A 14,218-nucleotide genomic window follows, 5' to 3' on the forward strand; every position below is an offset into this window, starting at 1 on the left:
GCAACTGTATCTATTGCGTGTGATAATTTCAATAATCAAATAAGAAGGTGGCGGAAGGATAAGAGGGAAAGTGTCCATAACTTCTATTGTATATAAAATAATATTTTTCCAAGATTTTTTTTTTAAAGTAAAAGATTCAACTGGATTAGGAACAGGTTTGATTCAATTTGATTTCTCCTTAAAATAAAGAAACTCCACAATAGTCTCTGTGCTGATCTGTCTGTGTTTTTCTCTCTTAGGAACATAAATGGCATAACGTTTACTAGTTCAATTAGAGAAAAATCTGCAGCCAGACAACAATATGCTCAGGCCAGGGCCAAAGGCAAAGCTGCTGGAATAGTAAGGTACAAAGATTTTTCCTCTTTATTATGCTACTGTACTTCCTTTTCCTTTTATTAGAATCTTTAACTCCCAGACTCTGAGACTGGTCTGTGTCCTGACTCCAAAATAGGATCTCTGGTGGAAATCCCATGAACATGAGTACAGTGTCTTTATTTAGGCCCTGATCCAGCAAAAGACTTAAGCACATGCTTAACTTTAAGCCCATGAATAGTCTCGTTGAAGTCAGAACTTAAGTGTTTTGCCAAATCAGGGCCTATATATTAAGTAATTATTTTATGAAGTGCTTACCACAAACGGCTAAGACACTACAAATAAAGGGTCAGCATGATGCCTATGCACCACTTAAATCTCATTTATGCTCTATTTTGAGATTTACATGGGACTTAATCAGAACTTATACTGGCTCTCTGCACAAGGGTGAACTTCACCATCATGTGACAAGCCCAAGCTTAGTAGTAGAATCAGAAGTGGAACCCAGGAGTCCTGATTCACACTTCTATTCCAACCACTACTTTACATTTGTTTTTGTTTTTTTTAAACAGAAACCAGTAATCTACAAATGTTAGAGGTGGATTCAAAGAGCAAAATTCAAATCTAGATCCTGGTCTGGATTTGGAACTTCTTAGAATTCTGGGTGGAAGTTGAGATCTGGGTTTTGATTTTGACTGTGGTATAGAGTGGAGCCATCTGCAAACTTTGGGTGCTGATCTGAGCCCGGATACCAAACATTCCAAAGCAGAGCTGGATGAAGGCTCTCTGATGGAACCTTTTTCCATCAAAAAATGCTGTTTTGTCAAAATCGATACTTTCTGTGGGCGTGTCAAATTCCAACAGATTTTCTTTCGGAAAAAAATTGAAACAAAGCTCTTGGATAAAGCCAAAATGTTCCTTATTAAAATTTAACAATTTGAATTTTTGTTTTGAAACGACTTTTCACGTTGACTGTTATATTATAATTTTTAATAATAGAAAATCAAAAAGTTGAGATCAGAATAGTATATTTTAATTGACTTGAAATTAAATTATTCTGGACATTTCATTGGGTAGGAAGTTTTGGAATTTGCTGCGGAACAGAGATTCCAATTGCTGACCAGCTCCAGTCCACTGCTTTGAATCTCCGATTTGGTTTATCATAGAAAGGTAGGCCTGGAAGGGACTTAGAGAGGTCATGCCCCCATGCTAGAATTGCCAATCCTCCAGGATTGTCCTGGAGGCTCCAGGAATGGAAGATTAATCTTTAATTTAAGATCATGTCATGTGATGAAACCTCCAGGAATACGTCCAACCCAAATTGGTAACCCTACCCCATGCTAAAGTAGGACCAAATATACCTAGACCATCCCTGACAGGTGTTTATGCTCATCTATAGCAAGAACAATAGTTCACTTGTCCAGAGCTCACCTTGTGTTTCCACCCTCAAATTGACAAAGCCTCATTGAGTTGAATTGTAAGTGTGGTTCCCTTTTATAGGCCAAATTTAAGGCCAAATTAGCTATTAAGTCTCCCTGTATTTTATTAACTCAGGCCTTTAGCAAAAAGCAGGTGTTATTCTTGAAGCGGGTACTGGGTGAGTTTTCATATTCGGGAGCTTGCCGCACAGAGATACAGCTTTGTGTTTTGACAACACCTCCAGGAGCAATGCCCTTGACATGGAAAACTTCAAAGCTGAACTGAACGTGCCCGGAGGAATGAAGGTCCAGTTTGAAATTCATTACCAAGAAGTGATGCGGAGGAAATTGGGATCGTACGAGTATGTTATCCCTCTGCAGCCTGGAAGACTAGCAAAGCACCTAGAGGTACAGGAGAGTCAAGGACTACAATGTTCTGTGTTGCTTCTCACCCAGATCACTGCAAGTGGCACGTAGTTGGCTGGTTCTCGCAGAAAATACAAGCATGTGTGACAGTTCGTGCAATGCGCTCTACTGCACACTTATATACAACTTAGGGCTCTTCTCCCTCATGAGTCGTCCCACTGAAGTCTATAGGGGTGACTCATGTGAGTAAGTGAGGCAGGATTTGCCCCTAATTTGTATAACACCTTTCAAAATATCCCCATCCCTAATTCCAGAGTGAAGTAGCCTACAAAAGCAGGCAGGGTTTTTACATAAGAAAACTTTTCATTGACTTCACTGGACTTTGGCTCAGGCCCTAAGCAAATGTTCACTGCTCATGCTCCCGTGTTGCAGAGTATGCGCTGCTTCGTGCTGACTAAGGGCCTGGACTTGTTCCCATCGATTGCTACCTTGAATCCTGTTTTCCCCGCTGGAGAGTTGACTCGCTGCCTGATCTCCCACCCAGCAGCAGCACCACGGAGGGCTCCACCGATATTCTAGCTCCAGGGTTGGGACTAGAGGGGAAAGCAATTCCCTTCCCAGTCTCCCCACACACCCTATAGGAGGGAAAAGCAGCTCACTATCCAATCTCCCCCTACCTTCGACAGCAGGAACAGACAACGCGTAGGAGCTGAGGAGGCTACTTGCCAGTCAGTCTTCCCTTGGCAATGGGACCAGCCAGGCTGGTGCTAGGGGCGGGCAGTCGGGGCGCCACCTTCCAGGGGGCACTGTGCCACTCAGGGTTTATTTAGTTTTGCTTTGCTGACTGGCCAGCCTTTGTTCTGCTCAGAGGTGTGAGATGGGTGTGGGGGAGTGTCTTCTGCCCTGGCCAGCAACCCACCTAGGACTGTTCCTGGGGACCAGAGAGTGAAACAACACACTGTCCAGTCTGCCCTACCAGCAACTTGGATCCAAGGATGAAAGCGAGGAGGAGGGGCAACAGAAGGGAGCTGCCCGCCCCCCCCCCGCTGTCAGCAGACAAAGCGCTCCCACTCCATTCCCGGCATGGGGTGGGGGATCAGTATTTCCTTCCACCTCCCCTTCTCCTTTGTGGCATTATATCCTTGGGGGCAACAGTTTTAGGAAGAAATCACTGGAGACACAGAGAGCTGTAAACCTTGAAGCAGCCATTTATTGCCACACCAGAACTAACCAACAGCCAGCCAAAACTGGCTGGGCTATCCCCTAATAATCTAACTCAGTTGCCGTAGCAACACAAGATTCTATTACCACGACAACCAAATACACAACAGGCGTGAGAGCTCCCCCGGCTGTTTCGATCTGCTCAAACCATTGCCTGGACCCCTGGCAATAGTAACGTTGGCTCTGTTCCTGTGGCAGCACCCTGGGTGTTGTCACATGTGTGTTTTGGGGAGCGCAGAAGTGCTCATGAGACACTGGGGCATTTCTAATGAGGCTCCGTGTTTACTGTCCTCCCCTCTTGCCTGTAGGTGGATGTCCGTATTATTGAGCCTCAGGGACTTCGTTACGTGCATGTTCCTAACTCGCTAGGAGATCACTTTGCGGGAATCACCACCATCACTAAGGGAGAGAAAAAGGTAATGGTCAAAGCAGTAGCTGACACCAAGAAACTGTAGGTGTACAACATTTTCCCCCATAGGGGATAAGATTCTCCCAATACCCACTGGGATCTGGCAAAGTAACACACGCTCACCATACAGAAAGCACTTGGAAAGAGGAGATCTGTCATTCAGAATGCAGACATTTGATGATCGCACCCTACCCCACGTCTGAACAGAGAGACGTGCCAGATACTCAGTGAAGACCACTAGTAACTTTGCTGTTGCTGTTGATTTTATATGAAAGCTGTTCATATACTATGGGGATGGCGGCAGTATAAAACAGAGGAGCTCAGAAATTAGGAATCAGAAATAATCAGATGCTGGGTTAGGGTTTGATTACACATGCAGTTATTCTGGAGCAGCTATTCCTGAATAACTAGGTGTGTGGACTCTCTTATTCCAGAGTAAGAATGCCTTTTTCCCAATCAGCTTCAAGATGGAAGTGAATTAAACTAAAACCAGAAAAAGGCACTCTTACTCTGTAATAAGAGTGTGCACACATGGAGTTTTTCCAGAATAGCTATTCTGCTTTAAATTCACACCATACCTTATTCCAGAATAACCTTCATATGTAGACAAGCCATGTTCTTCAGGGCTAGTTGGTTCAATGATTTGATGCCCTAGACTTTGACCTCTTGAGAATCAGTAGACGTCTGTGGACATACTTTATGTTCTCATCACAAAACATCGGACAATTTGGTTTTAGCCTCTGACGAGTGCTCCAATTCTGTGTTGATGGGCATCAGTATTTGAACATATATACATGGATCGATAGAAAAGAGGCCCAGGTCTAGAGTAAAATAACAGAGATATCAAGACTATGGTGTTTTGGCAGGTCTGTGTGTTGGGTGGGGGGAACTTGCTGAGCTGCTACTCACACTATGTTTGGCTTTATGCAGATATCTGGTTTGGCCTTTAGATACCAAGATGATGGATGACTTTTAAATAAATAAAATAGACTCTACTACTACAGTCCCTCATATTCATGAGGGTCAAATACACACACAAATACAGTCTATAACTAAGGTTATACTGAAACTCCAGGTTAATCGCAAGTCAGCCCCCTGATATCAATGCACAGCTTCACATCTTGTTTATCCACAAACCCACTTAGCCAAAGGTTTGGGCTGAGGCATACAGGGTTGTAATTGGAGCAAACTGAATAGCATGAAAATGTATTTGCAAACACGTTGGCAAAACCCAGCCCACAATTTGATTCGGCGATGTTCATGCTCTCAACTGTTCATGTCAATGATCAGGTTCTGTGGCTATTTTTGGAGCTTTTATCTCTATTACTACTACTACTACTAATAGATAATCCCAAGGGATCCCGCTCATGGACCAGGGCACAGAACAAAGAGATGGTCCCTGCCTCAAAGAGCGTACAATCTAAATATAGTCATGGGCAAACATGGATAGTTCTGAGTTAACATGATGTTCACTATTGACTATGTGTCATTCGTTATTTTCCACTTTTAAAAAGTTGAATTAATCCAATCAGGAAAGAGAAACAATACCATGTGACAAAGGCAACAAATCACGGATAACTAATTACTAATATTTCATAGCCCTCAATTTATAGGAAATCTATAGGTTGTCATTTGTTCAGACTAGCAATTACAAATAACAGATTCATGGAAATCATTATCATGGAAATCATGGATATTGTGAAAATCATGGATGTCATGCAAATATTTTTTTTCCCTTGCAAACAGGAGCTAAAAAAGAGCTAAAATCATCCAATGAATTGCTTATGACAAACAGTTTGTCCAGCTCTGTCTGTAATACGGGGCTATGACTCTGTGTGTTTGCACACAGAGCTGCTATCAGTGAAGAAACTGAGCGAAGAAAACCAAAGAACAATCTTTGCTTTGAAGCAACAAAAATCCCTCTCCGTTTTACTCGAAAAATTACCAAGGTGCTCAATGAAATTGTGTGTCCCCGGATACAAAAGTCTAGTCCATTGCGTCTTGCAGGACTCATTCCTAATCTCTCGAAATGATACCTTTGTCGTGGGATGTGTGGTTGACTTTGTAATGGAGTCCCCTTGTTCACATCTCACCTCTAGGCCCACGTGTCCTTCAAACCAACAGTGGCTCAGCAACGAAAATGCCCCACCTGTTCTACCACGGCAGTAGATGGGAATTTTGTGGTGATGTATGATGTGCACCGAGAAACCAAAGCTGGAGAACTGGAAGTAAGTTTATTCTGTTACCATATGTTGCTCTCGTACAGTAACTCCTCATTTAACGTTGTAGTTATGGTCCTGAAAAATGCAACTTTAAGTGAAACGATGTTAAATTAATCCAATTTTCCTATAAGATTTAATATAAATGCGGGGGGCTAAGTTCCAAGGAAATTTTGGGGGGGCAGACAAAAGGCATTGTATACTGTACAGTACTGTACTGTACTGTGGTGGGGAGGTGCCCCTGGCTTACCCCACACAGGCACAGCCTGCTGCAGACAATGATGCAGACAAGGACGCTAGGAAGCACCTTGCGCAGCAGCAGTGGCAGCTTCCCCCCAGAAGAATAGGCACCAATTTTGCTGGGGGATGCTCCAGGCCCGCCTCTTCCTGTCCCCGCTCCACTCCAGGCCCGCCTCTTCCCACCCCCACTCCACCTCCTCCCCGGAGCACGCCACATCCCCGCTCCTCCCCCTCCCTCCTAGCACTTTCACTTAGGACTTTCTGGGAGGGAGGGGGACGAGCAGAGATGCAGCACTTCCCCACTCCTCCCCCTCCCTCCCAGAAAGTCCTAAGTGCCGCCAAACAGCTGCGTGGTGACGGGGGAAGCACTGGGAGGGAGGGGGAGGCAAAGAAGAGGAACTTGGGCAATGCTCCCTTGTAAAGTCGCTGCTCTTCCACAGAGTCCTACAAGCAGTGGACAGAGCAGGCAGCCAAACGATGTTATAAGGGAGCATTGCACAACTTTAAACGAGCATGTTCCCTAATGGAGCAGCGATGTAACTTCGAAACAACGTTAAGCAGGAGGACGTTAAGTGAGGAGTTACTGTACATAATGCTGAGTCTAGGGGGGACGTAGGTGGGCCCCGAATGTCAAGAGCTTTAATTTAGACAGTAGTGAGACTTAAGGAGGCCATAAGACAAGTGAGGTAGCCCCTAAAAGCCAGAAGGGGACCCAGCCCCACCCCCCAAGCCTGACTGTAATTCAAGTATTGGCCTTACCCAAAATGGAACATCAGAAATAGTTGCCACAGCAGAGCAGACTATCCATGATCCCCATCTCTGGTGCTCTTTCTGCGTTCCATTAGGGTGGGAACAAAGCACAGCATGGCTGAACAACAGAAGTAATCAAGAATCCTGCATCCAGTTGAAGTAGCAGGGGGATTTTAGGCAGGCAGAATACAGTTACCTAAACAACAAGTGGACAGGACCAGCTTCCTGTCTTGTCCAAAAGCCAGTGTCTCTTGCATTGCAGTGTTCCCCAACACCGTACTGGGGCACTGATTAACCGACACCAAAGGAACAGGGTCAGAAGTTGTGAGAAGGCAAACTGGCACTTCATTAGCATCATGTTGGCGTGGAGTAGGGTTGCAGGATTGAGCTCTTATACACCACCTCATCCACCCCCCATGCCAGTGAAGGGGTGTTCCCAAAGCAAGTGAGTCCTTAGAGCCAATTTCTGCTCTCCCTTAAAGCCAGTGGAGCTCAGATACTGCATTATGGTGAAGAGTGAAATACAAATGCAGCGTTAGCAACTGATATAACCGTGTGTATGTGAAAGCAGAATGTGGCCTGTAAAGAGGGCTGAAACCTTTCACTCCATTTACTGTCTTGTGCCATGTGGGAGCTTTACAGGAACTCTGATTACCACCGTTTGTATTTTGCAGATTTTTAATGGCTATTTTATTCACTACTTTGCTCCTGACAATCTGGATCCGCTGCCCAAAAACATTTTATTCGTTATCGATGTGAGTGGCTCAATGTGGGGACTGAAAATGAAACAAGTAAGTTCCTGATCTGTGCAGACATAAGGCCCTGCCTTCATGTTCTCCCGTACGTTTAGCTATTGCTTACTTGACTGCTGCATACCTAGATCTTGCCTGAACTGAAAACCACTAGGTTGGATCTTTAGGTCTTTAGTCAAAAGCGTCACTGGGCATTTGCCTGAGTAGAGGACTTCAGGATTTGACCCACCATATTTACTGTCCTTAAAATGTTTTAAGAAAGAAACAAGGTCATTTGAATCATACTGAGTTCTGAAATAGTAGATCTCAAAGCACTTTGCAAAGGAGGGTGATTTTTATAGATGGGGCCCTGGAGATACAGAGAGAGGATGTGGACTTGCCCAGCCTCACACTGCAGGCCATGACAGAACTAGAAATAGAACTCTCGTCTCCTGAGTGTTGTGCCAATACCAACGCAACACAACTTCCAGAGCAAGGTCCTCTCTGCTCCTGGCTTCTCCCTCTCATGATTAGTATTCAGTGGGGATGGGTTGAGGAGGACAAGTTTGGGTTTTGCAGACTCCTTATCTGGATTCTGTAGAGCCAAGTCCCATTTTACCTGGATTTCCACAGTGCAGAGGAAGCAGGTTGAGAGACAGCCTCATAAAAGGTTCCAGTTTGGGCCCATCACTCATGTTGTTGTTCACCTAGTTTCTTACTCATTAGCTAGCATTTATAGGGTGCTTTGAATAATGGAAAGAGCTAAACGTGCCTATTCTTGTGACCCCTTCCTGTCTCAGACGGTTGAGGCGATGAAGACCATATTGGGTGATCTCCGGTCTGATGACCACTTTTCTGTTGTTGACTTCAACCACAATGTTCGCACCTGGAGAGATGATTTAGTTGCAGCCACAGCGCGTCAGAAGGAGGATGCTAAGAAGTACATCCAGGAGATCCATCCCAATGGGGGTACGTGGGTTTGATAACGAGGTACTCTCGGCACTTAGGTACCATGGGGAGAAATGCCTCAGACAGATAGACAGAGTCCTGTTCACAAAAGGCCAGATTTCCCACTCACGCAGCAAGACTCACAAGGAAAAGGGACCTAATGAGGGGGGCAGAAGAGCCCCCTGGTCATTCTGTTGGGAAAGGCAGGGGTGTTCCTTCTATGGGGCCAGTCCCACAGAGCCCATGTATCAGTAAGAGACCAGGGCAATGGTGCCACCACACTACCTCTCTGTGCCCCCAGCACCTCTGGACTTGGGACCAGATCCTTACAGGTATGTAGGCACCAAGCTTCCTGTCACGGGGTTCACTCAATGTGAGCGGCAGCTCCTGCTGGCCATCCTGGGAATTAGCTCTGCTCGCTTGCACTCTCCCTCCGGTGGTATCTTCTCCCATCTTGTTTTGCTTTGCAGCCCTGCTCTCAGCCTCAGGAACCGCAGCTAGGCCCTCCAGCCAGGTCACTAAGGTCCTCCCCTTCTGGGGAAATCAAAGTCTTTCCAGACTGGCTGCTTGGCTGGTGTCTCTAATGCCCTCGTCACTTCCCAGTGGCTAGAAGGGGAACCCAGGCCCACCCTGTACACTGGGTTCCAGCCCAGGCATAGGCGCCGACTCCGTGGGTGCTCCGGGGCTGGAGCACCCACGGGGAAAAATTTGTGGGTGCTCTGCACCCACTGGCAGCCAAGCTCCCCGCCTCCCCACCTCAGCTCACCTCCGCCTCTGCCTCTTCCCCTGAGTGCGCCGCATCCCCACTTCGCCTTCCAGCACTTGCCACTGCAAAACAGCTGTTTTGTGGTGTAACAAGCTGTGGAATGGAGGGGGGAGGAGCGGCAACACAGCGCACTCATGGGAGGAGGTGGGGAAGAGGCGGGGCCTGGGCGGGGATTTGGGGAAGGAGTCCAATAGGGGCGGAGTTGGGGCGGGGACTTTGGGGAAGGGGTTGGAATGGGGGTGGGACGGGGCGGGAGGAGGCGGGGCAGGGGTGGAGTCGAGGCGGGGCTGGGGGGTTGAGCACCCACCGGCCCCAGGAGAAATTGGCGCCTATGAGCCCAGGGACCATATAACAAGCAGCCACGGTCCCTGTACGGTCCTACCCCTTGCTGCTGTTTCCCTGGGCTTCTTCCTACCTATCTGGCTCCTCCCCTTCTCTGGATTTGCCAGCCTCAAGGGAGTGACTGCAGCCTACTTCCCTGCAGCCCTTCCCAGCAACAGCCCCCATTTGCAGCCAGGTAGCTGGGTTTAGACAGGTCCCGCCTGTTCCTGCACAGGAGAGCCTGTTCCTAATCAATCAATTCTTTGCTTCCTGGCTCCTCCTCCACGTGCATCCTGGGTAGTTAACTGGCCAATCTGGACACCTTAACCCCCTTTCAACCCTGTGTGGGGCGGACGCCCCATCACACACCCATTACCTTTGAGGATCTGGTCCCTGTCTCTAGGGCCTCCACTGGCTGCAGCTAACTTGGAAGCCACTAACCTGTTATGCAGTGATCATAATCCATGATTTATGGGCCCGATTCGCCTCTCATTTACAACGGTGTAAATCAAGAGTAACTCCCCTGACGTTAATGGAGTTACACTGGAGTAGAAGGAGTGTGAGAGGTGCTTAATGTCATATCTTCAGAGCACTGTGTGAACACTGAGCACAGGACGGATGATTTTGTGGCTGAAGCTCGAGGGCGGGGAAGTGATTTTGCCTACGTGCATGGCACTGGTGAGATCGATACGGGAATGCTGTGCCCAGTTCTGGTGTCTACGGTTTTTAAAGGATGTTAGAAATGGGAGAGAGTGCAGAGAAGAGCCACTAAACTGATCTGAGGGCTGGAGAAAACGCCTTACCGTGAGAGATGGAAAGAGCCCAGGCTGTTTGGCTTATCAAAAAGAAGTTTGAGAGGTGACTCTGTTACAGTGTATAAGTACCTTCACCGGGAGAAAATACCAGGCAATACAGGGCTCTCTGATCTAATCCAGGAGAAAGACCTAACAAGAACCACTGGGTGGTAGCTGAAGCCAGACAAATTCAGATTAGAAATAAGGCTCTAACAGGGAGTGGGGTTACCCATTGGAACAAACTACCTAGGGAAGTAGTGGATTTTCCATTTCTTGATGTCCAGATCAAGCTTGGCTGCCTTTCTGGAACATATTCTATAGCTAAATACAAGTTATCAAGCACAGTACGGGGGTAACTAGGTGAAATTCCATCGTCTGTGTTATGCAGGGGTCAAACGAGATGATCTAATTGTCCCTTTCTGGTTTTAAAACCAATGACAGAGAGTCAAGAGAGCTGGGTCTCTTCCCAGCTCTGCCCTGGATTTCGTCATGTGACCCTGAGCAAATCAGTTAACTTCGCTGTGCCTCCATCCCCCTGCTGTTAAAGGGGGATAATAGTACTTCCCAACCTCACAGAGGTATTGAGGCTTCATTCATTCATATCTGAGCTTCTTGTAGGGAAAGGAGCTATAGGAGTGCAAAGCAAAATGTATTTTAACCAGTATCAGAATCTGGCCCTTTCATAGACATTTGTGCAAAGGTCTGGAATTTTTGGTAAAATTCTCCCAAGTATGGTGGGGATTTTTAAATCCTAGGTGAACCCCAACTTAAAACAGAGTAATACAGTAGTGAATCAGGCCCACTGAATGGACCACAGTCTGCTTTCATAGAATCATAGAATATCAGGGTTGGAAGGGACCTCAGGAGGTCATCTAGTCCAACCCCCTGCTCAAAGTAGGACCAATTCCCAACTAAATCATCCCAGCCAGGGCTTTGTCAAGTCGGGCCTTAAAAACCTCCAAGGAAGGAGATTCCACCACCTCCCTAGGTAACGCATTCCAGTGCTTCACCACCCTCCTAGTGAAATAGTGTTTCCTAATATCCAACCTAGACCTCCCCCACTGCAACTTGAGACCATTGCTCCTTGTTCTGTCATCTGCCACCACGGAGAACAGCCGAGCTCCATCCTCTTTGGAACCTCCCCTCAGGTAGTTGAAAGCAGCTATCAAATCCCCCCTCATTCTTCTCTTCTGGAGACTAAACAATCCCAGTTCCCTCAGCCTCTCCTCATAAGTCATGTGCTCCAGATCCCTAATCATTTTTGTTGCCCTCCGCTGGACTCTTCCCAATTTTTCCACATCCTTCTTGTAGTGTGGGGCCCAAAACTGGACACAGTACTCCAGATGAGGCCTCACCAATGTCGAATAAAGGGGAACGATCACGTTCCTCGATCTGCTGGCAATGCCCCTACTTATACAGCCCAAAATACTGTTAGCCTTCTTGGCAACAAGAGCACATTGTTGACTCATATCCAGCTTCTCGTCCACTGTGACCCCTAGGTCCTTTTCTGCAGAACTGCTACCTAGCCATTCGGTCCCTAGTTTGTAGCTGTGCATGGGATTCTTCCGTCCTAAGTGCAGGACTCTGCACTTGTCCTTGTTGAACCTCATCAGGTTTTTTTTGGCCCAATCCTCTAATTTGTCTAGGTCCCTCTGTATCCGATCCCTACCCTCTAGTATATCTACCACGCCTCCCAGTTTAGTGTCATCTGCAAACTTGCTGAGAGTGCAGTCCACACCATCCTCCAGATCATTAATAAAGATATTAAACAAAACCGGCCCCAGGACCGACCCTTGAGCCACTCCGCTTGAAACCAGCTGCCAACTAGACATGGAGCCATTGATCACTACCCGTTGAGCCCGACGATCTAGCCAGCTTTCTATCCACCTTACAGTCCATTCGTCCAGCCCATATTTCTTTAACTTGGCGGCAAGAATACTGTGGGAGACCGTATCAAAAGCTTTGCTAAAGTCAAGGAATAACACATCCACTGCTTTCCCCTCATCCACAGAGCCAGTTATCTCATCATAGAAGGCAATTAGGTTAGTCAGGCACGACTTCCCCTTGGTGAATCCATGCTGACTGTTCCTGATCACTTTCCTCTCCTCTAAGTGTTTCATAATTGATTCCTTGAGGACCTGCTCCATGATTTTTCCAGGGACTGAGGTGAGGCTGACTGGCCTGTAGTTCCCCGGATCCTCCTTCTTCCCTTTTTTAAAGATGAGCACTACATTAGCCTTTTCCCAGTCATCCGGGACCTCCCCCGATCGCCATGAGTTTTCAAAAATAATGGCCAATGGCTCTGCAATCTCATCCGCCAACTCCTTTAGCACCCTCGGATGCAGCGCATCCAGCCCCATGGACTTGTGCATGTCCAGTTTTTCTAAATAGTCCTGAACCACTTCTTTCTCCACAGAGGGCTGGTCACCTTCTCCCCATACTGTGCTGCCCAGTGCAGCAGTCTGGGAGCTGACCTTGTTCGTGAAGACAGAGGCAAAAAAATCATTGAGTACATTAGCTTTTGCCACATCCTCGGTCACTAGGTTGCCTCCCTCATTCAGTAAGGGGCCCACACTTTCCTCGACTTTCTTCTTGTTGCTAACATACCTGAAGAAACCCTTCTTGTTACTCTTAACATCTCTTGCTAGCTGCAACTCCAAGTGCGATTTGGCCTTCCTGATTTCACTCCTGCATGCCTGAGCGATATTTTTATACTCCTCCCTGGTCATTTGTCCAATCTTCCACTTCTTGTAAGCTTCTTTTTTGCGTTTAAGATCAGCAAGGATTTCACTGTTTAGCCAAGCTGGTCGCCTGCCATATTTACTATTCTTTCTACACATCGGGATGGTTTGTTCCTGCAACCGCAATAAGGATTCTTTAAAATACAGCCAGCTCTCCTGGACCCCTTTGCCCTTCATGTTATTCTCCCAGGGGATCCTGCCCATCTGTTCCCTGAGGGAGTCAAAGTCTGCTTTTCTGAAGTCCAGGGTCCGTATTCTGCTGCTCTCCTTTCTTCCTTGTGTCAGGATCCTGAACTCGACCATCTCATGGTCACTGCCTCCCAGGTTCCCATCCACTTTTGCTTCCCCTACTAATTCTTCCCTGTTTGTGAGCAGCAGGTCAAGAAAAGCTCTGCCCCTAGTTGGTTCCTCCAGCACTTGCACCAGGAAATTGTCCGCCCCCTTTCACTTATGCTCGTGTAAATCTGGGACAACTCCATCGATTTCAATGAGTAACTCCACTATAAACAAGCAAAATCTGACCTAATATACTTAAAGCAAGGAACTCCAGTGGGATTAATTAAAAGGCCATGCACCACACCCCTCAGCATCTATTTCTGGGGAGGCCTTTAACTGTCCTTGAGGCCTTTGTCCCTGGGGGCTAACACAAGTGCGATCCTAAGATGTATTTCCACTGGAGCTGTGGACATATTAATGCCATTGGGCAAGGGGGGAGGGATAGCTCAGTGGTTTGAGCATTGGCCTGCTAAACCCAGGGTTGTGAGCTCTATCCTTGAGGGGGCCACTTGGGGATCTGGGGCAAAATCAGTACTTGGTCCCGCTAGTGAAGGCAGGGGGCTGGACTCGATGACCTTTCAAGGTCCCTTCCAGTTCTAGGAGATGGGATATCTCCCTTAATTAAAAAAAAAAAAGTATTAAAAAAAAAAAGGCAGTGGTCAGACCTCAACTGGATACTATGTACAAATCTGCTCACCTATGTTCA

At 47.0% G+C, this 14,218-nt stretch overlaps 1 protein-coding gene across 1 annotated transcript in view; it reads left to right on the top strand.

The window, feature by feature from the left end:
* Positions 1–14,218, top strand: part of ITIH2 (inter-alpha-trypsin inhibitor heavy chain 2) — a 40,767-nt gene that overhangs the window by 7,741 nt on the left and 18,808 nt on the right. Inside the window, exons 5-10 of the mRNA XM_024202151.3 lie at positions 240–344; positions 1,976–2,138; positions 3,626–3,733; positions 5,826–5,954; positions 7,610–7,726; positions 8,467–8,635. Coding sequence (XP_024057919.2) covers positions 240–344; positions 1,976–2,138; positions 3,626–3,733; positions 5,826–5,954; positions 7,610–7,726; positions 8,467–8,635 — 791 coding nt within the window. The remainder of the gene's footprint in view (positions 1–239; positions 345–1,975; positions 2,139–3,625; positions 3,734–5,825; positions 5,955–7,609; positions 7,727–8,466; positions 8,636–14,218) is intronic.

The sequence above is a fragment of the Terrapene carolina genome, unplaced genomic scaffold, assembly GCF_002925995.2.
Source record: "Terrapene carolina triunguis isolate 2854851 unplaced genomic scaffold, T_m_triunguis-2.0 Scaffold68, whole genome shotgun sequence".
Taxonomy (NCBI): Eukaryota; Metazoa; Chordata; order Testudines; family Emydidae; genus Terrapene; species Terrapene triunguis.